The following is a 25,857-nucleotide window of genomic DNA, read 5'->3' as shown; positions in this document are numbered from 1 at the left end:
AGAGGACAGGTTATTGCCCAGCAGGTCCCAGGCTTTGTATTTCAAACTCGAAGTTATGTGCTCTAACGTTTCATCTTCAGCACTGCCTTACTCAATAACCCCTTCCCGTTTTTATAGATGGAGGGGCTGAGGCTTCTGGACTCAGAAGCTAAGCTAAGTGACTTGCCCAAGGTCATACACTTCATGGTAATGGAAGCAGAATGCACACGCAGATTTCAGAGCCTCAGTCCTGTCCTCTGTCATCAACCCCTTTTAGACATGCTTCCCTGGGAGACAGGAAACCACGGATGAGAGAGCGATGTGGGGAGAAATCCCTGGCAATACAGCGCGTGTGTTCTTTCTCTTTCCCCAGGCCGAAAAATGGTGGGAAGTACTGTGTAGGACGTAGGATGAAGTTTAAGTCCTGCAACACAGAGCCATGTCTCAAGCAGAAGCGAGACTTCCGAGATGAACAGTGTGCTCAGTTTGACGGGAAGCATTTCAACATCAACGGTCTGCTTCCCACTGTGCGTTGGGTCCCTAAGTACAGTGGAAGTAAGTGCAACCGGGGTGGGGGGGGGGGTGCCGTGGTTGGTCGGCAGGCGGGCCCCGGGGGTCCAGGTCCGAAACTCACATTGCGTGTTTCCTCACATTGTGTGTTTCCTCTCTAGTTTTGATGAAGGACCGTTGCAAGTTGTTCTGCAGGGTGGCAGGTAACACGGCCTACTACCAGCTCCGAGACAGAGTGATAGATGGGACGCCCTGTGGCCAAGACACCAGCGATATCTGTGTCCAAGGCCTCTGCCGGGTGAGTCCCACATCGCGTTTCCTTCACCGTGTTGTCTTGCTGCTAAGCCGTGATTTGTGGCTTCCTCGAGAGACCAGCGGCGAATATCTGTGCGCTGTCTCCAGGGAAGTGGTTTTCCGAGCGTGTTTCCCAGGGCAGCATCAGCAGTGGCATCGCTTGATTGTGATGCCGAAGTTCGAGAACCGGAGTCCTGCATTTTTCCGGCACTTCTCAACCTCTGTGAGGATCTGCGCGAAACCTCCCGCGAAAATTTATTACAATAATTTGTACACACACACCTTCCTTTACTGTAACCTCAGGGCTAACCCTTAACCATTTGGTTAAGGTTAAACCAAATGCTTCCCACACAGCGAGTTTTCTAGACTGAATAGCTCTGTTCCAGAAAGACGTCGTAAGGAATCAGGCTTCAGCCAGGCCTCCATCAGATTTCTCATTCTGATTTCAAACACCATAGCTTCTACCTGAGACCTACTTGTTGTTAGTCTGGATGGGACATGGAGAAACTTCTGGAAGATCATGAAGCACGAGTGCAGTGATTCCTAGAGGGCTTGATACCATTTCACTGTTCTTACCAATCAGAAAACATTCTTAGCGTCGCCAGGCTTTGAGACAATTTATTTGTTCCTTGCGTGTGGTCCAGGAAAATGGGGATTCTAGTCAGTCGGATCTGATGCAATGAGCCCCTGAGAGCTTCACCCATTTCCCAACTCAGAACTGCACAGTCCATGTTTGCTTGTCAGTCCGTTCGTAGTAAAACACTGAGCTTCTCCTCAGAGGCATTTTTTTCTTTAATGTTTAGTTTTGAAAGAGAGAGAGACCTGAGCAGAGGAGGGGCAGAGAGAGAGGGAGACACAGAATCTGAAGCAGGCTCCAGGGTCTGAGCTGTCAGCACAGAGCCTCACGTGGGGCTCGAACTCCCTAACCACGAGATCATGACTGGAGCCGAAGTCAGTTGCTTTGACTGACTGAGCCACCTAGGCGCCCTGAGATAGCAGATCTTGGATACAGTCACCCCCGCCAGCATTCCTATGTCTTCATTCTTGAGCGGTTTTTCTCATTTATTCCACTTATTTGTAGACAGACTTCTCAAACTTTATTTTTTTTTAAATATTTATTTTAACTAATCTCTCCACCCAGTGTGGAGCTCGTACCTGCAACCCTTAGGTCAAAGGTCACGTACTCTACCGACTGAGCCAGCCAGGCGCCCCTGTACTTCTCAAACTTTAATCTGTAGATGAAGCACCTAAGTGTCCTCCAGCATGTCAGAATTCCACCCAGTGGATCTGGGTGAAGCCCAAGGTAATACATTACTAACAGCCTCAGAGATGCCCATGGCTGCCGGTCCAAGGACCACATTTTCCACACCAGGGCTAAAGACAATTTGAGTTCTCAGCCATTTCAACTTTAAAGGGACGTTCTTGTCATTTTTGGAATGCGTCATTCAAACAAACATGCTACCTGCCGTTTCATAATGTTTTATGATTTGTATAAGTTTATAATACTTACCATTCATTTCAAACGTTTCTTCTTAAAAGCAAGCTGGATGCGACCACGTTTTAAACTCAAAAGCCCGGAGAGATAAATGTGGAGTTTGTGGTGGTGATAATTCTTCGTGCAAAACAGTGGCAGGAACATTTAACACAGTGCATTATGGTAAGAACCTGTCCCTAAGAACTGTGAGAGGGAAGTTTAAAAATTGTTAACCGCATGTAGTATGTAAAAGTATTCATGTCAGGCGTAAAGTCAGTCTTGTTAGGGTACTTTAGCTGTCCGGCTAGAAGACACTCAAGAGTGAGAATTGTATTACACCCCTGCATGGCCCACCTTTTATTCCATACCTAGAGAAAGTGACTTGTGTTGTGGAATACTGAGTTTTGGCTAAATTCTTTTCAGGTTACAATACTGTGGTCCGAATTCCAGCCGGTGCTACCAATATCGACGTGCGGCAGCACAGTTTCTCAGGGAAATCAGAGGATGATAACTACTTGGGTAAGATGGCCTGTCCCCTGCCATGGGCGGGAATTCTGGTTCTCTGGAGCCGTTGGCAGGTGCTCCCTCCTTCCCCCTTCTGCGCACAGAGAGCTTTCAGATGTCGTGTGTTTTCATACAAGAAGTTGATCTTGAAATTCCTTATTTTGTTTCTCCCTCATGTGTATACCCTCGAAGTATGGAATGAAGAGTCGTGTAGTTACCCTAGTCAATATCAGGGCTTTATTCTGGATCGCAGTAAATAGGAAGGCCCTACATCAGATTTTGAAAGCGCTTACCTTGTAAGTTCAGCGTAAAATGTAAAGGTACCACTTTCCCTAATTTTTGTGGTGTCAGCTCTAACCAGTTATAGACCACTGGTGTGGACCTATTCGACATTTCGTTACGCCCTGTTATTCCAAAAGGTTCTAGAGTGGTACATTTTTCTCATGTCATGACTAGAATGGCCCGCCTTGTTCCTTTATAGATTCTTCATCCTTCTCTCATGTCCAGGCACATGACTAATTCATGTCTGTGCCTTCTGTTTAAACCACAACGCGCCAACAACCCTGTGTTCATTTCAACAGTTTGCTCAGCCCAATCCCACGTCAACTTGTCCTTCTGTAAACCGCTGTGATTATGAAATTTTCCCAACCACTTTTAATTAAGAGAAGGACAAGGGGAGTGAGGTCAGACTGAGGGATTCAGCTGGTCACCTTGCACAACCAGACTCCTCCGAGCCACGGAAGGCAGCGTGGCTTGCCCTCTGATCTAGAAGAAATCACAGCAGTCTGGCTGGGCAGTCACGTTTTAAAAGAAATGAATGTACTTGTTCTCTTACAATGTCCAGGCAGAAACTCTATTTAATCTATCTGAATTTAGCCTCTGTAGAGGCTTTCTCCACACATTTGGGCATCATGAGCTAGTCAGTGAGTATTTGTTGAATCAAATTAGAATCCCTATCTGTATTTTGGAATATCTACATGAAATTCTTCATAAGTAGACAATGATCCTTTGGCCACGCATGCTAATCCAGTATGATATGTATACACAACTTCATCATAGTATTTTCTGCAGTGTATATTCATTCATTCATTCATTCATTCATTCCCTTATTTAATATGTGCCAGGCACTCTTCTGGGTACAATAAGCCAAAATAAAAGAATAAGTAAGTAAAAATCACTGTCTCCTTGGAGCTTTTTAGTGAGAGAAGAGAGACAATAAGCAATAACTTAACAGATAAGCAAACTGTATACTGTTAGAAGGTGGAAGTGCTATTAGAAAATAGAACAACAGAAGGGAAATTGGGATACTGAGGATGAGTTGGGAACAATGGAGCTGAAATGTTTGCATTGTAGCAGGAGAAAACAGGTTGATTGGGGGAAGAGCATTCCAGGCAGAGGGAACAGCCAGTGCAAAATCCTTGAAACGGGAGCATGTCTAGATTGCTCCGAGAATAGAGGGAGGCCCGTGTGGCTGTAGCTGCAGCACAGAGGAGAGTTCTAGATGAGGCTAACCATGTACCAGGACTAGATAATATAGGGCCATATAACCATTGAAAGGACTTACTCATACTCTGGGAGACATGGGGAGCTAGTGAAGGTTGGGAGCTGAGGAATAACTTGATATAATCACATTTGTGTTTTCAGAGGAGCACTTAGGCTGGAAGAAGGGCACAGAGTAAATGCAAAGAAGACTGGTTGGGAATTATTGCAGTAGTCCAAGAGAGAGATGCTAGTGGTTTGGTCCCCATTAGGAGCACTGGAGGTGACAGTACCTGGTTGAAATCTGGATATTTTTTGAAGGCAGAATCATCATGATTTGTGGTAGATTGAATATGGTATATGAGAGAGAAAAGAGAAGTCAGGGTGATGCCAGGATTTCTACCTGAGCAGCTGAGAAGACAGAGTTGCCATTAGCTGAGATGAGACAATTTGTTTGTTATTTATCCATATGACCACTAGGGTCTTAAGGTCAGAGGCTGTGTCTTTTTTTTTTTTTTTTCAACGTTTATTTATTTTTGGGACAGAGAGAGACAGAGCATGAACGGGGGAGGGGCAGAGAGAGAGGGAGACACAGAATCGGAAACAGGCTCCAGGCTCTGAGCCATCAGCCCACAGAGCCTGATGCGGGGCTCAAACTCACGGACCGTGTGAGATCGTGACCTGGCTGAAGTCGGACGCTTAACCGACTGCGCCACCCAGGCGCCCCCAGAGGCTGTGTCTTTATATCTTTAGTCCTTGATGTAAAGACGATGCATATACATGCTAAGTAAATGATTGTTCCGTTGTTAGACGGTCAATGCTCATGCTTTTTTAAAAAATTTTTTTTTAAATGCTTATTTATTTTTGAGAGAGACAGAGACAGAGACAGAACGTGAGCGGGGGAGGGGCAGAGAGAGAAGGAGACACAGAATCTGAAGCAGGCTCCAGGCTCGGAGCTGTCAGCACAGACCTAACCTGACACGGGGCTCGAACTCACAAGCTGTGAGATCATGACTTCAGCCGAAGTTGGCCGCCTGACCGACTGAGCCACCCAGGCGCCCCAACTTATGCTGTCTTTACTGGGTGCTTCCTATGTGCTTAACGGGGGGATGAGATTATCATGTAAATATACAGAACCATCCCTTCTTTTAAAGACCATGGAGTGTCACTTGGAATCATTCACTCAGTAACTGCGTCAACTTTTTCCCACCCTAGATATCCAAATGAATGGTGACTTTATAAAACAATTAACAAAGTTCTTGGGGATGCTTTTCAATTTACTTTTGGGGGGAGTCCACATTTCTCATTTCAGCACCAAGCAAAATAGGTCAAGCATTTTTGTTTTTGTTTTTGTTTTTGTTTTTGTTTTTGTTTTTGTTTTTCGTGCCCTGCGTTATAAACTTGAACATGTGGCTGCTATGGCCCTGGTACTTCCTAATTAAATCCTGCAGCATCGCGTGCAACCTCCTTTATTAATTCATTTCCTGAAAGCCAAAAGCCATGTTGACCTGCTTCTTTCTTTTCCTTGAAAAGGAGAAGGATTCTTCTCTCTTCTTTCCCTTCTTGGAAAGATCTTCCAAGTAGTAGCCTTAGTTCAGTTGAACTTCATGAACCAGGCCAGGCACCTGAATTGGGGAGGCCTTCCTGATAACCTTGTATTCCTCATTGGAGGTTTCTTAATCTCCTTGTAAAGAATGAAAGCAAAATTCACGAAGATTTGTCATCTGGGACATGCAGGCTGAGGCATTCGTGGCTCTTTAGTGGAATATTGTGGTAAAGTCACCTGTTGACCAAAGAACTTTCTGGAAGCAAATGAGAAGTATGCAGGCGTAGATGGCCAGTCACAGTTCACTGAGTGTGAAAGTCAAGACCTCAGGGCCTTTGAACATTGCAGTGGCTTCTTAACAAGTGAGGAAGAACATGAAGTTGTCCAATCTGAGGTGTGTACAAATTTACGCTCGGCCCGAAGGAAGGTAGAGCAAATGCTCCAAGAAGGTTTTAAAACCCACAGCTGTTTCCATTGCTTAGGTATCTTCATCCTTCTCCCTCACATTTTTTTAAAGGCCAGTCAAACCACGCTCTTTCCGCATGCGTTGGTGAGGGAGCCGTTTCCAGGGGAGAGGCCCTTTGTAGCAACCTAGCTCTGATGGGTGAAATGGGGGGGAAACCAACCCAGGAAATTAGCTCCCCTAATCGCATTAGTGGAAGGTTGGGCAGGAGACTGTTGTTTGCAGGAAGCTATTTGTTTCACAAGGTACCGAAGCAGAAAGTCTCCCTGTCAAAGGTCATCCTTTCACACAGCCTGCTCCCTCTGGTTGGGTTGGAGCCAAGCTGCACCCAGTGCCACCATGTTCGAGTTTCTTTAGGAGAAAAAGGGGCCATTGCCATGATACGTGTTGTCTCCAGTTCACTTAGCTCTTGATTAATTATGGCAACGGGAAGACAGGAATCAATTCAGTTGGAGATAAAGCACGAAGTTCAGTTCACCTGACGACTCCTATCTCTTTCCCTCCTCACCATCTACTGAGAGAAGGAGCACGCAGGGAAGGGGAACATGGCCCGAGTTGGCACAAGCCGGAGAGGAAGGCAGGAGACTTTGGGGAGGAGCCCCAGAATGGACCTGCGGTAGACGGTTGCTCTTTGAGTACGACCAAAACTGGATTATCGCTTAATTTACAGAACAGGCCTTGTGACATCTCATTTCCCCCGTTCTGGTGAAACATCAGCTGGGTAACCAGCAGGCGACTTCCCTTGAAAGGACTGGGTGATTTTGCTGGCAGCACGTCGTGCCATCACTGTGTAAATGACCCACATTAGGAGGCAGCCTCGGGATGTCTGAGGGACCACGGAAACAACCTCGCCTCCAATCAGTGACCCATTGCAACTCTTGCGTCTTGCATGGCCGGTGGATGTCACGTTGCAGAAGCTGCAGGGGAGACAAGGCTGTCAGAGGTTTACACTGACAGGGAAACGGTCATTTGCCTGGAAGCACTCTGTTCTCCTTGCCATAAATGTCAGGTCCGATCCATCATTCCTTCTTTTCAACGTCACTGATTGAGCACCTACTATGGGCCAGGACCTTTCCTGGGGTTATAAAAGTGCATTGTTCCATGGTCACTTGACTGGCAAAAACAATGACTTAAATTTTTTCAAATCTGGGGCTCACCATATTTGATTTCAACTTGTATGTTAGAGAAAGCATGCATGAATTCATTCCCTCATTTAACAGACGTTCATTGACCTCGTCGTTAGAAAATTTTAGTGGTTCACAGGCTCTGGAGACAGACTTCCCATGATTAGAAATCACCTTCCCTTGGGAAGGTATTTTAATAATATTTACGTCATGCTTTTCCCATCCCTAAATTAGGCATCCGTAAAGATATGGTAAGAAGACAGCGCATATGAAGGCATCCTGATCGGACAGCAGCTGCAGACAGTGTGCACTATCTTGTTTAATGTTTGTAACAATCCAATAAGAAACCCATTAAACAGAGGAAGAAGTTGAGGCTTAGAGAGGTTATGTAACTTACCCAAGGTCACGTAAACTTCTCAGAAAGTGGAAAGAGTTGGAATCGTTACTGGTCTGACTTCAGACCCTACACCCTTAACCCACTTCATTTTCCTACCTCAGTGTAGAAAAACGTATGGCTGACTTAGGGATATGAATGGAAATTGAGGTTTATTGCTGGCAGTGAATAGTGTGGCTGGAAAGATAGGTTAAGATAAGATTTACCCACTTCATTTTCCTACCTCAGTGTAGAAAAACGTATGGCTGACTTAGGGATATGAATGGAAATTGAGGTTTATTGTTGGCAGTGAATAGTGTGGCTGGAAAGATAGGTTAAGATAAGATTGGCAAAGACCCAGGCAGGTTATGCTGAGTTTGAACTGCGTTGTATAGGTAGGGAGGATTATCAAAGGATTTGGGGTCAAGAAGAAGCCAAGATTTTGGAGGGTTTGTGTTTTTAAAAGCTTTTTTCCCTGTCACCACATTCTTCCCAACCATTTCATATGAAGGTATCTCGTTCTTCCCTCAGGACCAACGTAGGGCTTATATGAGTGGGTAAGTAAAGTGCTAGATTAGGGACAGAATTCAATGCACTTGATCAGTGACCCTAGAAAGAGTAGTTCTTGCATCAGTGTAGTGTCCAAATGACTGAACTCTGTGGGGTTTCCATGTCCAAGAAAACAAGGACCCTGGTGCCACTGAGCCACCAAGAATGTTCAGAGCCTCATCTCAGCCCTCAGGCGTCTCTACAAGGCCAACTTTCCCTAAACCCTCTACACCTCTCCTACATACACGCTGCTTCTGGCCTGCCTGGTAAAAGACAAGATATCACCTGCATCGGTGAAAGAGAGGTTAGAATCTGGCAAATGCCTAAGACAGCTCGGCTCTCCATCCCACAACCAAGATCAATGTCACTAACGTGATGCTGAGGCATGACCTCATGAATCGTGCGCTGCATAGTTTCTGGAGCAGCTGGGATAAATTGGTTGACATTGGCACCTGGGATGAAACCTACCTGCTGCCCAAGTTAAATTTCCACATGCCTTTTATTCACTTAAATACTTGGCCTGTGCATTTCGATTCTCTCCCTACTGAGATTTACTAATTGTGCACCACTTATAAAAGGTAAGAGGGCCTTTTTCTGATATTTTGTTCAGGGCGAAATATTTAATAGCTCTGATTTATTGAGTGCCTGTTTTATGTCAAGCCCAATACTCAGAAGGATTCATTATTCCAGGAGTAGTAGAACTGAAAAAAAAATTAAGTGGTACTTAAAATAAAACCAAAATTGTATAATAAATACTAAGGGGGAAAGATACGATTGGGATTTTCTCTTGAGAAATTAATCAAGTAGGATGAAGATAAGTTTGTTTTTTCTTACGTTCAATAAAATTATATTTTCATGTCAATCATGCCCAGGTTTTTAGATGATAAGATAAAGCAATTGATAAATATTCCTACCTAAGTTTTCCAGTTAAATTATGTGCTAGCAGAGTAGTACATTCTTTGCTTAAATTTGTTTGAATTTCACTGAAAAATCTGAAAAGGAGTTATTTTTATAAAAGCTTTCTGGAACTGGGGAACCTAGGTGGCTCAGTCAGTTACACATCTGACTTCGGCTCAGGTCATGATCTCACGGTTTGTGAGTTGGAGCCCCGCCTTGGGCTCTGCGCTGATAGCTTATAGCCGAGAGCCTGCTTTGGATTCTGTATCTCCCTTTCTCTCTGTCCCTCCCTCTCTTTCTCTCTCTCAAAATGCATGAACATTTAAAAAAGATTTTTAAAGCTTTCTGGGGCTTTATTCACTTTCTCAATAGTCTCTCTTGCACTTGGACTTAGGTAAATGATTTCTTCTGAAGCAGCTGTCATCTTATCTTCTCTGTCCACTGTATTTACTTTCCCTAAGTTTGTAAGTGGTCTAACTCCATCAAGCTCTCAATTGGCTAATATTTTGGACAATATGACTTTTCATGCTTTTCTGATTTTTTCATCTTTTTCAAGATGTGCAGTAGATCCAGTCATTCTTTCCAAAAACAAAGTATTTATTCATGGGGTACCATGTCCTCTTTTTGAAGCTAGATATAGCAGTGCATAAAGGGGTCCAGAAATCCTTGCCCTCATGGGGCTTACATTCTTGTTTGGTGAGAGAGAGGATAAAGTGTTATGGAAGAAAATTAAGGGCAGGGGAAAGGTATGGGAAGTATGGAATCTGTGTGGTAGTGGGAGGGGGTTGCAGTTTTAAAAAGAATGGTCCAGAAAGGTATATTACTTATCTTTTATTGCATAACAAATTATCTCAAGACTTTGTGGCTTAGAAAGCAACTGTCTACTATATGCCAGTATCTGTGTGTCAGGAAATTGAAAGCAGCAGAGCTGGGTGTTTCTGGCTTGGTCTCTCATGAGGTGGCAGTTAAGACTTCATTTAGGGCTGTGATCACATCCAAAAGCTTGACTGGGGCTGATGGCTCCATTCCAAAATGCCTCATTCAGATGCTGTTGATAGAAGGCTCTAGTTGTTTTTTTTTTCTTTTTTTTTTTTCTTTTCTTTTTTTTAATTTACATCCAAATTAGTTAGCATATAGTGCAACAATGAGTTCAGGAGTAGATTCCTTAGTGCCCCTTACCCACTTAGCCCATCCCTCCTCCCACAACCCCTCCCCTTAACCCTCTGTTTGTTCTTCATATTTATGAGTCTCTTATGTTTTGTTCCCCTCCCTGTTTTTATATTATTTTTGTTTCCCTTCCCTTATGTTCATCTGTTTTGTCTCTTAAAGTCCTCATATTAGTGAAGTCATGTGATATTTGTCTTTCTCTGAGTGACTAATTTCACTTAGCGTATTACCCTCCAGTTCCATCCACGTTGTTGCAAATGACAAGATTTCACTCTTTTTGACAGAGAAGGCTCTAGTTCTTTACAGGAACTCTCTCAGTGGGGCTGCTTGGATATTCTCACAACATGGAGGTTCAGCTGGCTTCTCCAAAGCCAGAGAATCAAGGAAGAGTTCCCCAATGCCTAAGACCTGGCCTTGGAAGTCACAGTCTGTCATTTCCTCATAATCGCAGTGATTACACAGTCAGTGTTATTCCATGTGGGAGAGGACGACACAGGGTGTGAATATCAGGAGGGAGGGATCATTGGGGCCATATTGGAGGTTGGCTACTCTACTAGACCTCAGTGAAAAAAGTGACATTTAAGCATCACGTTGGCTGTGAATTTTCAGATTTCAATATCTGTGAAAGAAGACTAAAAAAGATTCAACTAATCAGACTCAACTAATCCTAACAGAAAATAGGGATATTTGCATGGGAATCGATTTTGTAATGTTCAGTTCATTAGTACATATTTTCAAATCATGAGACTTTTGCTTCCACCAGTAATCCTATAATGTAGGGCTTGTATATCAAATGCCATGCTAATTAAGACCCATATATTATATTTCAGTAATATAATTACAGGGTCAGGTGTTTTAATCTCCATTTTAGAGATAAGGAAATGGATATTGAGAGAGGGAAAGTGAGTTCCCAAGGCATGGAGCTGGCAAATGGCAAAATTAAGTTTTGAGTTCATCCTGTCTGGCCGAAAAGTCTATATTCTTTGCACTCTGACTCTCTGCCTATCAGAGTGTTATTTCATAATTCAGACAGTGAGTCATTGGCAGAAAATCAGTGAATTCTCGTTTTTCATCTACAGCTTTATCAAGCAGTAAAGGTGAATTCTTGCTAAATGGAGACTTCGTGGTCACAATGTCTAAAAGGGAAATCCGCATTGGGAACGCTGTGATAGAGTACAGCGGGTCCGACAATGTCGTGGAAAGAATTAACTCCACAGACCGCATCGAACAAGAACTTTTGCTTCAGGTAAAAACTTGGCCATGAGCCCACCACCCTTTCCTTCCACTTGGAATCACCAGACCTGCAAACATCGTCTCCATTTTGTCCACTTGTCCCAGGTGTTGTCGGTGGGAAAGTTATACAACCCTGATGTGCGCTATTCGTTCAATATTCCAATTGAAGACAAACCCCAGCAGTTTTACTGGAACAGTCACGGGCCCTGGCAAGCCTGCAGCAAACCCTGCCAAGGTATCTACTTTTCGGTTGTGTTTTGGGGATTTGAGCTGTTTTTTGTTTCTTTTTATTTATTGTTTGTTTTTTTGGAGGCAGCCAAACACATGTGATCTATAAAACTCTATCTGCACGCATTCTCAAATCTCCTTTCCCTGCATCTTTCTGGTTATTTTTAGCTGGCAAGTTGAGCTTTTTAAGTGTTGGCTTTCCTCTTTTTAAGCGATTCGGGATTTGTTGGCTTTCCTCTTTTTAAGCGATTCACATACATTGTGAAGCCAAGAAAGTCAATTCTGCCACTTTGATTTTCCAGAGACGTGGAGTTAGTAGTCATATTACGTGTCATTTATCTTGTTTCCTGTTGCCTAAATTGGGGGTTAGCAGATTACAGCCAGTGGGCCAAATCCAGCCTGCTACCTGCTTTTATAAATAAAGTTTTATTGGAATGCAGCCACACCTATGTGTACATATTGTTTATGAATGGTTGCTTTTGTCCTATAATGGCAGAGTGGAGTAGTTGTCACATAGGTCATAAGGCCCACAAAACCAAAAATATTAACTAATTAACCCAGTACAGAAAATGTTTGTCAGTCCCTGGGCTAACTAGTTTATAGAATGGGTGCTTTTCTCTGATTGTTTTCTTCCTTGCCTAGGGGAGCGGAAGCGCAAACCCGTTTGCACCCGGGAATCTGATCAGCTTACGGTTTCTGATCAAAGATGTGACCGGCTGCCCCAGCCAGGACCCATTACTGAACCTTGCGGCACAGACTGTGACCTGAGGTGAGGCTGGTGTTTGCTTATGGTCTTTACTATGAGCAGTGAGGGTCTTGTAGGGGAAGGAACGGAAGGAAGAGACAGTGGTGTTTAGTTCCTCTTCCCTTCCTTGTGTTTCTGTGAAATAAGCTTCAGCCAATTTTCCATCCCTCTGAAACCAATTATCCAAGACATATGCCTGCGGATTTCCTGTTCTTCTCCTAAGAATTAAAAATAGCTAATAGAGTATGGCACTTGCCAAAAGAAGTTCTCATTTGACTTTCACAACTCAGTGCGTGGGTATTGTTATGATCGAATCACATCTTACGTAAAAGTTTGGTATGAACGTCAACAGAAAAGGGGGAAATGTCATTTCTCAGAGCACCCGTATGATGTTCTCTATACACCCAGAGTGTGTGTCACCCAGTAGAAAAAATCGTATGCATATGAAAGTTGCAAGGCACTAACAAGAACGTCATGGAAGCAACTAGAAGGAACTATAGCTAGAAGATATCTAGATATTGCAAATACTCTGTATTGTATTTAAGAAAATAGGAAACCTGAGGCAAGAAATAGTGAATGGGTACAGAATTCTAAAGCTTTCTCATTGACCCGCTAGGTTGACTGTGTCAAGTTTGGAATATTAAAATAGCCTGGGTATTGTGTTGTGTAATCTGCATGTCAGTTAAATGCAGGTAACAGAAGTTGATGCTTTAATTCTCCTTTTACAGAACAGAAATTATCAGTGTGGAGTGGTGTGGGAAATTGTTAGGATCTTACCATTTGGAAGTGGCAAAGTGAATATCTAAGCATTTTGCAGCTTCTTTGCCATGGTGCCAAATCTGATCAAATGATACTGGCAGCCTATAGTGCTGGAGTGAAGACTATAAGGCCCTCTTGAGGCTCTGAGAGAAAAGAGGAGTGCTGCGATCAATTAGTAATGTCTGTCACGAGAGTAGGTGCGGGTGCCACGGCGTGAGTGCCACATCTTTGCCAGTCCTGACCTGGTGGCTTTGACTTCAAAACCCAGACTCTCTCCACCCCCGCTATACTTATGTCTACCCAGCAACAGTTACCTGCTTGTTCAATGAGCTTGTTGCAAAGCATTGACAAACCATTATAGAAAGAGAAAACCCAAGACATTAAAAGGCAGACATTGGCACTCTGCGATATTAATTCTTGTTATAGGTAATGTACTTATAAACCCATTGCTTCAGCCAGTTGAGTTGATTTAGTTGAATTAGAGTTAAGGTCTTTTCAGAAAAATAATTAGTTAGCTATTTGCTGAACTGAATCACCAAAGTTTAGGGGAAAAACTATGAATTAGTAAGTAGATTCCCTGAGGTAGAGCTTCAATAAATTGAGAAAGGTGACATTTTCAGATTAGTCCTATATCAAATTGTCACTGGAAATAATGATGTTCTATAATTAATAATTAATTAATATTAATTAATAGTATTATATGTAGCATATAAGAATATTCTATGTAGCATAATATTATATGTAGCATATAAGAATATTAATTAGATTCTAATAGGAAAATATATAACTGTTAAAATAGTTTTTAGTAAATGGTTGATGATTATTATGTTCAGAGTAGTTACCACCCCAAATAATATTAATATCAATTGCTATTACGAATTACTATTAATTAATAATATTAACATTATTAGTATTAATAATTAATATAATTAAGGATATTAGTGTTGATGATTGGTTAATTAATAATACTAATAATTATTAATAGTAATTGATATTAATATTATTTGGGGTGGTAACTACTCTGAACATAATCGTCAACCATTTACTAAGATATATTTTCCTATTAATAGAATATAATTAATATTCTTATGTGCTACATATAATCATATCCTATTAAAATAATTAAGGCTCTATTACTATCCTATTAAATTAATATAGGGCCGACATTAATATATGTTCTATGCAATTAATATTTTATTAATTCCCCCAAACAACATAATGACCTAAGAATTACAGTTAGCCTCCACTTTACAAATAAGGAAACGGGCTGAGAGAAGTTAAACAAAGTGCCTGAGGTCATACAACTATTAGTTGAAGTGGCAGGAGTCAAACGTGGTCTTTCACAACCTGGATTCTATACTCTTAAACCCTAGGAGAAAGCCATTTTAATTCAGTCACAATGATAAGGGTTACTCATTGATCCCATTCTGTGAAGCTTTTCTACCTTTGCGCATAGAAACGGCTCCCAGGACTTCTGTGCCTCATCCCTGTCCCCTGACTTGGATAAGTAAGGCACCTGCTGTCACTTCTCCACGAGCAGAATCACACTGGGACTGGTAGAGTCTCAGATGATGACAGCCCATGCTGTGAGACTCCTGCCCACAGCGCTGTAAGCACGCTCTTCTGTGGCAAGGAAGGCAAGTTTGTACAAAGCATTTCAAGTCCTAGAATGTGACCTTAAGTAAATAAATTCTTTAAGAACCCTGCTGAAAGCCTACGTAAGGACCAACGCGAGGGTGGAGATGTTTGAGCAATTACTTCCAGAAATGAATATTCTTAACTTCAAATAGATTTAAAGCAAGCCACAATTTAGTTTGTGGTGTTGCTGGCGAATCACTGTTCTCCAGAGTTTCTCCTGCATTGGAAGCTTTCAGATGTAAAACAAAAATTAAAGCAAATTTTACAGAGTGAATGCGATTACAGGTAGCCTCAAGTCCATGAGACTTTTATGTAGAATGATACCAAAGATCTCAACTGGGTTTCTCCTCAAACTTTGTGTTATTGGCTTCTGCGGAGCTACATGAACTTAGAACTTGGCTGCAGAATAAAATACCAAGGGTGGTAGTTATAATGATAACAGCTACTCTTCTTGAAGGCCTGGCTTGTGTATTAAATGCTATTCATGTTGTAGCTTATTTATCGTTTCGAGTAGTCCTGTAAATTGGACCCAATTTCCCCCCATTTTGCAGATGAAGAAACTGAAGCTTGGTGAGGTTGAGTCACCTGTCTGGGTGTTGGAAACACCTGGGTGTTGGAGCTCACGTTCACACCCAGGTATAACTTCATAATACCCAGGTCAAACCAGAGCTTAAAGTCTCTTCATTTCATAAAGTAGGTGTGTCAAAGGTGCTATTGTAAATTCCCCATTTGGAGTAAGCCACCTTGTTTTAATACTTCAAAAAAAAAAAAGTACTTAATTCTACAGAAGTAGAGGAGGAGGGATAGCAGCTCTGGGAACAGGCTTGGGTGATAATAGGACCTCTGGCTGATCAAAGAAAAGAAAGTGAAGGAACTGCAGTCCTGCCTCCCCTTGCCACTATACAGGTGCATTCTCGCATCTGAAATTAAATAGATCGTGCTTCCTTGTCAGCACTCAGACTCATTCCTTCCTGAATGTTATAGTCTGTCGGAAAAATAAAGTTGTTCGCTGAAAAATGTACAAAAATATATACCAAGCCCCAGCAAAGGTGTTCTGTCTTTCTTCTCTCTGTGAACCTGTCATTTCATTGTGGTTCATGCTAATTATTGCTGAATGTCTGTGGAAAACACTGAAAGACTGGAGAGAGGACTGTTACTGATGGATCAAACTCTAAATAGTTTTTCCCGAAGCATGTTTGTGGAACACGAGTTCCACGAGATGATTTGTGGAGAACCAGTATGCGTGAGGAGCCTTACCAACTGTCTCCTCCCGTGTGGAAATGCATCATGTCAGTTAGCACTTGGAAGGCCCTGAGAAAGCCCTGAAATACAGAAACCTATTTAAATCAGTAGTTCCCAAATTGATTCCTAGTTTTATTTACTTCACAGCCGCCGGCACACCCACGGAGGCATATACATTTTTTTGTTTCCACTTACAATAAACACTTTGCCTCTCTGAAATATAGTCATAAAATGATTTGTCACATGAAATGACCCAAATGAATTCAAAACACTCAAGCTGAGACCACCTTCCAGGGAGAGAATATGAAGCGGATGACCGCATTTTGAAAAGAACTTTCCTAAGGCCATGCTGTAACATTTCCGCAGTCTCTTCCAGCTTCTCTGTTCAAATTCCAGGGATTGTGTGAATATCAGTGAGACTTACTACACTTGACCTACGGGTGTATTGTTTTTTTGTGGGGGGCTGGGGGGTAGGGGCAGGACTCCTACCTCCCTTACCCAGGATAAGCTTTCTACGAGAAAATGGTGATGAAGGCAGAGAGAAGGTAGCCAAGAATCAAAGAGCAGATGAAAGTTCCAGATGCCTCTGTTGAATTGGACCACATTTTTGCCTCACTTCCTCAGGGAAGTGAGAGTTTGCCCAGATTAAACTTTGACAGGATGAGATAAAGCTTTGTTTTACAATCCCTCATTTAACATGTTCCGGTGAGAACAAAATCCCAAAATACTGTGTCACTCTAACGGAAAATCTCAGTAGCCCACTTTATATGCCAAACGTAAAAGTTGGTCAACTCTGACCTACTTTTAAGCATTTGTGAGAAACTCCAAGATAAGCGTGTGGCCAGTGCTCATTGTTTTCCAGCCCTGCCCCTGGACAGGTGTGGATGGAAGAATTCTTCAGGCTCCCTGTATTTGGCAAACCACCCAATTTATGAGGAGACAATTAACAAGAGTTAATTCAAGTGAAGAATGTAAAGAAATTATCCTTTTTTGATTACTAAATTGAACCAACAACCTACCTTTTAAGCTTATTTATTCATGCTCTTCTATTCAGTTTAGGATTTTTTTTTTTTTTAATTTAAGCACTGACTGTGTTTGGGGGGCATTTAAGAATAACTCAATTCCTCAGCACACACAGAGTACATCTTGCGTCCCAAGAAAGGCTCATTAGAGGTATTAGGGATACAAAGATGATAAAGATTTGTCGATTCAATTCTAAATTTAAAAGTATATAATCATGGGGCCAGGAGGGATGAATAGATGAAGAACAGAATTTTTAGTTTTTTTGTGAAAATATTCTATGATATGATAGTGATGGATACATGTGATTTTACATTTGCCTAAACCTATGGAACGTGTAACACCAAGAGTAAGCACTCGTGTAAAGTATGGATTTGGGGTGGTGCTGATATGTCAGTGTAATTGATTATAACACATGCACCCTCTGTGGGTAGAATGTTGATACTGGGGAGGGTATGCGTGTGTGGGGGCTGGTGCATATGGGAAACCTCTGTACCTCCCTCTCTGTTTTGCCATGGACCTTAAAGCTGCTCTAAAAAAGTAAGTCTTTTAAAAAAAAATTGTATAATTAAACTGTGTAGACTATGGTCCATGTCTAAAAGGAGCTTAGTCTTTATTCACAGTAACGTATACAGAGTTCAGCACACTTGAAATTCACAGTTACCCTCCAACTATCCGTGCCTTTATTAAGTCACAGGATATTCACTAAACACTTTTCAGCCTGGCCCCTATGAAGGAGGCTTTCTCGGGAGAGTTTCCAACAGTGGTTGTCTATTAGAAGCAGCCTTCTTGAGAAATGAAATGCTGAGTTGCATGAGCCTTTTAAATACAAAATTGCTTTTTTTTTTTTGCTCTGCTGAATTCCAATGTCTTCCTCTTTTTGGTTGCTTGAACTTCAGATTGACTGAAGGGAGAATCTTCACAAAGATGGCACCTCTGACTGCCACTCTGACTTCCATGTACATTGGCAGCCATGAAAAATACATGGATATGTTGGTTTAAAATTGGATTTCAGTAGCTGACTGTGGCTTTGGGTTTCGCGGTATTTGAGTTAAGGAAGAAAAAAGAACTCAATTTTTCCGCCGGCTGACTATAAATGGGACATACATATTTAACAGAAATGTTGGTTTCTCCCCATTATTTATGCATAGGTGGCACATTGCCAGCAGGAGTGAATGTAGCGCCCAGTGTGGCTTGGGTTACCGCACACTAGACATCTACTGTGCCAAATATAGCAGGCTAGATGGGAAGACCGAGAAGGTTGACGACAGTTTTTGCAACAGTCACCCCAAACCAAGCAACCGGGAAAAGTGCTCAGGAGAATGTAACACGGGTGGCTGGCGCTATTCTGCCTGGACTGAAGTAAGTCGGTTCTCACTCGATGAGCGTCTTCTTGGATGCTAAGTCTGAGTAGTTAATGATGGCTGATCAACTAATGGATTAGTGAGGGCTGCATTGAGGAACCCCCATTTAGACTTTCTATCTACATTGATTTATAATGCCTGACCTCATTCTGCAGAAAAGAGTACCATGATCAATTTGTAATGTTTGATTATATGACATTGACCATGGCATGTGGAAAACCGGGGGCAGTGGAACAACTCATCCAATCCCCTTTTCCATACCCCGCAAACCGTTTCCAAATTTCTTTCCCTGTGTCCGTTTACTAATACTGACTTCGGTATGAACTTGGTAAATAAATTGATAACATGAACATATGCTCCCCAAATCACCACTAGAATTGGGTTGGGTGGGTGGGTGTTTCTTAAGGGCCAGAGGAGACACACGGCGGAGCCAGGATCTTGACCATGCTGGATAGGAAACTTAGCAGCGGTTTTATTTCGCTCATTTTCCTTTCAGTGCTCCAAAAGCTGTGATGGTGGCAGCCAGAGAAGAAGGGCGATTTGCGTCAACACCCGCAATGATGTACTGGACGATCGCAAATGCGCACATCAAGAGAAAGTCACCATTCAGAGATGCAATGAGTTCTCTTGTCCACAGTGGAAGTCAGCAGACTGGTCAGAGGTAAGATAAGAGGACTCTTATTTCCTCAGGTCATCTGTGGTACTTTGAGTCTCTGCAGCTCAGTGCAACCTAAACCTGCTGCACCTTTCTGCCCCCTACCCCGGAGGAAGCAACTGTGGTTCCCCATCTGCCCCATGGCTGCCGTACAGGATGTGACTGGTCCACTGGTGACCTCAGAGGCATGGTGGGTTTGGCCGGATCACCCACTGTGATAGCTTCTGTTGGTGATTTTGAAGTTCCTGCGTCTTACCTTTCCTCCTCTTTGAGCCCCTGCTAAATCATTGTAAAAGAAAACAAGGGCTTTGTTAATCCGAAATCTGTGCTGGCTTAGAACTGAAGTTAAAAAGAAAAAGAAACAAAAGAGGTTTTCTACGTTCTCGTCGGTGAAATAAGATCATTCGACCCCAGTAAGTAACCTATTGGACTCACCCATCCAGTTGCTAGTGGAAAACTTAGAAAAGAAAGGACTAGTTGAGGGTTCCAGACTTTTGCCTGTCTCATCCCTTACCTGATGAAGCAAAAGGCAAAGCCTCATTGCTTAGCACAGGTGGCCCCAGGACAGCAAGAGAAAGAAGGAAGAGCCTTTTTCTTGCTTTTATGGTGCGGTATTAACACTCACTATTAACCCAGACCAGTGAGAGTCTCACCAAGCAGGTGACTGCCTCCGTCTTCCTTTATGGGAGCAAGGGGAAAGGAGAGCAGAAGTTCCCTTACTTGGGGGCCAAGTCAGGAATGTGGGGAAAGAGGTTTCCCTGAACAACTTCTGTGCCCATTTCCTTATCTCAACCATGTAAGCACAGTATTAACTGTTTCCTTTCAACGGCAAATAAAATACGAATCTTAAAAGGATATTATAGATGCCCCTGAAATGGCTGAGAGTGAACGCATACGATTAACAGTGTCTGATTCCTGCACAAGTTAACAACAAACCCACTGTTTTTGTTCTGTTAACAAGCTGCCTTAGCTTAAACTCCAGTGTTTGGTTTTAAAAAGATGAAAGAAGGTAGTGGGTTAAAGTTTTACTTAGCTAATGATAGCTAAAGGACCACTTCAAATCGAGTAACCAACCTTTGCAAGAATACTTGGTAAAATGGAGGTGAGGGGATGCTAACTATATATTCAGTATGATGCAACATTCCTTAGCTTAAAAAACTGGGAAGAAAACAGCAAAATGTTAATAATGATTATCCCTGGGTAGGGAGATCTTTTTTTTAATCATTATAGTTTTCTCTCTTCTGTTTTTCTGTATTTTTCAAATGTTCTACAATGAGCATTTGATAAGGATGATACTTAACATTTATTAAATGAACATATGGTAAGCAGTTTATTTGGATTTTTTCGGTTAGTTTTCACAATTCTTTGCATTGGACACTACTGTTATCCCCATTGTGCAAATGAGAAAACTGAGGTACGGAGACATCACTTGCATTGGTACCTATAGCTGTTTGTGTTGGAATTAAAACCCAGGCTGAGCCCCACACCTAACTCCTGTGCTAGGAAACCATGAATGTTGTTTTTCAGTACAGATGGTCCCCAACTTACAATGGTTCAACTTCGCAATTTTTTTTTTTTAACTTTACAATGGTGTGAAAGCAATACACATTTCGTCAAAATTGTTCTTTGAATTTTGAATGTGGATCTCTCCCCGGGCTGGCTGTCTGTGGTCCATACTCTCTGGTGAAACTGGGCAGCCGTGCAATCAAAACCATATGAGGGTCAACAGTGGATATATCCACAACCATTCTGTCCCCGCACAACAGCTTTATTTTTCACTTTCAGGACAGTATTCAGCAAATTACATGAGATAGCCAACACGTTATTATAAAAGAGGCTTTGTGTTAGACGATTTTGCGGAACCGTAGGCTCATGTAAGTGTTCTGAGTACGTTTAAGGCAGGCTGGGCTACGCTATGATGTTCTGTAGGTTGGGTGTATTAAGTGCATTTTCAACTTAGGATATTTTCAACTTACGATGGGTTTACCTGGATGTAAGCCCATCGTAGGTTGGGGAAGTTCTGTATCTCGTGGCGTAGTGCTGTGCCGAGTTCATTCTGTGCTTGATACCGTCCAGAGCCTTTATCAATACAGAAGGAGTGAATGAATGAGTGAATGAATGAACGCATGAACGAAAGAAAAATGAGCCGTGCCGTATTTACAAATTGCTGTGGGAGAGAGCGCATCTGTTCCTCCTGATTACCCGTGAATAATCCCTGGGAACCACAACACATTGTTCAGAAACACCCCCGATTGTCTGTGCTTTTTATTACAGTGCCTGGTCACCTGCGGAAAAGGACATAAGCACCGCCAGGTCTGGTGTCAGTTTGGGGAAGATCGATTAAACGATAGAAGCTGTGACCCTGAGACCAAGCCAGCCTCCATACTGACTTGTCAGCAGCCAGAATGTGCGTCCTGGCAGGCGGGTCCCTGGGGACAGGTATTTTGAACGATAAAAGTTCTTAACTACATTCTTTCCTTCTTATCTGGAGAGGGCTTGCAGAGGGGCATTCCGGTGGTGGGGATTTAACTGCTGTGTCTCGTGACTTGCACTGGACCTCCATGGCGCCAGATCGAGCGCAAGACGCACTGCAGCCATTCTGCCCCAGGTCTGGGGATTGCTGCTTTCCCCGCTGGAGCTGGTTATTCCCTTTGTAGATACGCGTGCAAGTCTTCGTGCACAGAGTCCCACCAGATCTCCTGTCTGGCTGATGTTAATCTTTTTTTTCTTTTTTTAATGTTTATTTATTTACTTTTGAGAGAGAGAGAGCACGTGTCGGCAGCGTAGGGGCAGAGAGAGAGAGAGGGAAAGAGAGAATCTCAAGCAGGCTCCGTGCTGTCGGCACGGAGCCCGATGCGGGGCTGGAACCCGCGAACTGTGAGGTTATGACCTGAGCTGAAACCAAGAGCTGGGTGGGTGACTGAGCCACCCAGGTGCCCCCTGATGCTACCGTCCGGCATGCGACTGTGGGTTGCTACGGAATGGGGTCCAGTGCCTTTGGCAGGGGGTTCTGGACCGGGATTTGGAAGGGATGTTTTGGCTCCCGTGTCACGGTTCCAAAGCTCACCTCTCATAAACCAGTCAGACACTTCATACAGAATGAGCGTGATCAAAAGTTGCAGAATCATCTCGCTGTGAAAGAATCTTTCCCATCCCCTAGTGTGTCGGTTCCACAGTCTGAACCTGAGCTATTCTTAAAGGAGAGAGTGGAAGTCTCCCTTGGGTTCACATCTGAGAAGCCACTGCTCTTGAAATGAAGTCCTTCCCAATATAGAAGCAAAAGCATTCTGGGTACTATTTAAGTAGCACTCCAAGTTCCCGAGAGAAGCGAAACAGCTGTCTGCTGTCACTTATGCAATCTCCTGAAGAATAACTCTCCCTCCCCGCCCCCCTGCCCAGCCGCAACCAGTCTTCTCGTTTATGTCTTCATTTCCAAGATGCATGCAATAAATGAGAGCAGCTTTATTACTGCCCCCTTACAATTTTTATGAACCTGATGTTCTTCTGAACCCTCCTGTGGTACAGCATCGCTAGTCAGAATGGCTGATCATGTCTGATTACACTAACAAGGAGAGTCTCTTACACTCCTAAATCCAGCCTCCTTTTTGTCAACATCTGCGTAGCTCTCAGGGAACGAGAGAAAGAGAGAGGGAGAAAGAGAAGCCAGCTCAGAGTCACTGAGAAGATTTGAGTATAACATCTTTTACAACTGATGGGCGTCTTTTTTATCCATGTCTACACCAAACCATCAGCACACCAAGCCACGTTTCTGTGCTTCTTTCCTTTCTGTGGCTACTTAATTTTCTATTATGCAGATGTACCGTATTTGCATATCCATTCATACCAAGCTGGACATTTGGGTTGTTTGTACCTTTTGGCTATTATGAATAGTGCTGAGATGAATATTCACGTACGAGTATTTGTTTTAGTACCTGATTTCGGTTCTTTTGGGTGTATCCCAGGAGTGGTATTGCTAGATCGTATGGGAAGCCTGTTTTGCTCTCTTTAACTGCCAGTTTTGCACAAAACCCGTACCATATTACATTCCTACCAATAATACACAAAGGTTCCATTTTCTCTACTCCATCCGTTTTTAATTATGCTTATTATATTCCCCCTTTTACATTATGGCTCTTGGTGGGAGTAAAGTAGCATCTCGTTATAATTTTGATTTGGCATTTCCCTAATAACAAATGATAATTGAGAGTCTTTTCGTGTGCTTTTTGGACATTTGTGTATCTTCTTTGGAGAAATGGCTATTCACGTCCTTTGCCCATTTTTTAAAAGTTGGTAATTATGGTTAAAAAAACCACATAACATGGGCGCCTGGGTGGCTCAGTCGGTTAAGCATCCGACTTCGGCTCAGGTCACGATCTCGCGGTCTGTGAGTTCAAGCCCCGCGTCGGGCTCTGTGCTGACTGCTCAGAGCCTGGAGCTTGTTTCAGATTCTGTGTCTCCCTCTCTCTCTGACCCTCCCCCGTTCATGCTGTGTCTCTCTCTGTCTCAAAAATAAATAAATGTTAAAAAAAAAAATTAAAAAACCACATAACATCAAATTTACCATCTTAGCCATTTTTAAATGTACAGTTTAATCGTTCTTCTTTTCCCATTTTTTAATGAGGTTGGCTTTTTGTTGTTGAATTGTAGTTGCTCCTTATAGTGTGGATTTTAACCCTTCATCAGACATATGATTTACAAATAATTTCCCCAATCCCATGGTGGGTTGCCTTTCCACTCCGCTGGTGGTGCCCAGTGGTACAGAAATTTTTAACTGTGATAAAATACAACTTGTCTTGTTTTTTCTTTTGTTCCCTGTGCTTGTGGTAGAATATCCAAGAAATCATTATCCAAGAAAGTTCCGTGTCGTGGAGCTTTTCTATTACCTTTTCTTCTAAGAGTTTTATAGTTTTACCTCTTAGGTTTAGGTCTTTGATCTATTTAGGGTTGATTTTTATAAATAGCATGAGGTAGGAGTCCAGCTTTATGCTTTTTCATATAGACAGCCAGTTGCCCCCAAGGTATTTGTTAAAGAGACTATTCTTTCCCCCTACTGAAGGGTCTTGGCATCTTGGTTAAAAATCACTTGGCCATAGATGTCCAGGTTTATCTCTGGAGTCAATTCTATTCCATGAGTGTATATAACTATCCTTATGTTAGTACCACACTGTTTTGGTCACTGTAGCTTTGTAGTGAGTGTTGAAGTAGGGGTATATTGAGTCACAGGCAAGGGGTTGAACCCCTACACATAGAATTTCAATGGGAGATGGAAAGAATTCCAACCATCAAAGTGATAATCGTTGAATATAATTTGTGCAGAGCAGGACTGCCCACGTTAACCTAGGTTCTTTGGGTGCTAGTCTTCTGCTCCACTATGATGGAACTACTTTTTTTCTTATAGGACGTTATGAGGAAAGCTAGGGAAAGAGAAAATTTGCTAACGTGTGCATCCCTTTTGTTGTATTTCTTTCCCTCAGTGCAGTGTCACTTGTGGACAAGGATACCAGCTGAGGGCAGTGAAGTGCATCATTGGGACTTACATGTCAGTGGTCGATGACAATGACTGCAATGCAGCCACTAGACCGACTGATACCCAGGTGAGTCTCCTTTGTCCAGCCCAGTGATTGGCTTCGGGCAGTAGGATGCCAGAATTTCCCAGTGGTTCAGTCAGAATGGAAGTGCTCTAATGGGTAAGTGTGTAGGTAGAGTAACCAGATGATTAAGTAAATGGTCCAGATGTACCTGTTGGCTACATTTTGAATCTAATATTTGGACATACGAGTTTCATTCTTCTCTGGTTATTTGAAGTGTAGGTAGGTCTGATTCTGATTTTTTATTGGCTAGCAAATGTTGGTTGTTTGGTCTTGTTTTCTTGAGCTCAGAGGGTTTTTTTTTAGTGATTTTAACGTAGGGCTGAGCAAATAGTGTTATATGTTCAGGCAGCAACGTGCTAGAGCTGGCTCGTACCATCTCACAGGAGCGGATTGGTGAATGTTCAGGAATGTTGCGAGCTAGTTGCTAAATGTAGACACTAGTAAAAATTGAAAATATAAGCCTATAATTAAGTAGATGATATTTCAACAAAGCAGATAAATACTCAAAACTCACATTTTTCCATTGCTTTACTACATTTTACTATTATCTGTGCCCTTGAGGTTATTTACATTTACAGGTGTGTCCATGTGTTGGGAATATTACATAATGGTAAGCTATTGCACATCTCTTCCCAAGTCTGTGTTCATTGACATCAAGCTGGTAGTTTGAAATTGGCTATGGTGAGAGTATTTACACCACAGGAATCAGCAAATGCTATAATTGAGGGTTAATTGATTGTTTTTAGACTTAAGAAAGTGATGGAGAAAATGATACTCATATGCAATCTACATTATGTTTAAAAGAGTCTTCTGTCTTCAGCTGTTACATTGGAAATAACACATACAAATTTCAAGGAAATATTCTTCCGGTATTTGGACATTATTGTTTGATTCGGCGTAGAAGTCATTCACATCGTTGGTAGATGAAGTTCTGACATAGATCTTGTTTGTTCCACTTTCTCCTTACTCTTCAACATAAACAAAATAGCAGCTCTCATTCATGTCTGAAGTGCACTCATTCAG

The 25,857-nt window shown here is 42.4% G+C and overlaps 1 protein-coding gene across 1 annotated transcript in view; it reads left to right on the top strand.

Annotated features, from left to right (window-relative positions):
* The window catches only part of ADAMTS9 (ADAM metallopeptidase with thrombospondin type 1 motif 9), a 162,072-nt gene that overhangs the window by 54,265 nt on the left and 81,950 nt on the right, over positions 1 to 25,857 (top strand). The window contains exons 13-23 of the mRNA XM_030307173.1: positions 353 to 534; positions 651 to 787; positions 2,323 to 2,440; positions 2,681 to 2,776; positions 11,439 to 11,605; positions 11,698 to 11,827; positions 12,463 to 12,589; positions 18,376 to 18,586; positions 19,085 to 19,249; positions 21,518 to 21,682; positions 24,718 to 24,837. Of these exons, the coding sequence (XP_030163033.1) occupies positions 353 to 534; positions 651 to 787; positions 2,323 to 2,440; positions 2,681 to 2,776; positions 11,439 to 11,605; positions 11,698 to 11,827; positions 12,463 to 12,589; positions 18,376 to 18,586; positions 19,085 to 19,249; positions 21,518 to 21,682; positions 24,718 to 24,837 (1,618 nt within the window). The remainder of the gene's footprint in view (positions 1 to 352; positions 535 to 650; positions 788 to 2,322; positions 2,441 to 2,680; positions 2,777 to 11,438; positions 11,606 to 11,697; positions 11,828 to 12,462; positions 12,590 to 18,375; positions 18,587 to 19,084; positions 19,250 to 21,517; positions 21,683 to 24,717; positions 24,838 to 25,857) is intronic.

Source organism: Lynx canadensis, chromosome A2, assembly GCF_007474595.2.
Source record: "Lynx canadensis isolate LIC74 chromosome A2, mLynCan4.pri.v2, whole genome shotgun sequence".
Classification (NCBI taxonomy): Eukaryota; Metazoa; Chordata; class Mammalia; order Carnivora; family Felidae; genus Lynx; species Lynx canadensis.
This window is presented reverse-complemented; position numbering and strand designations above follow the sequence as displayed.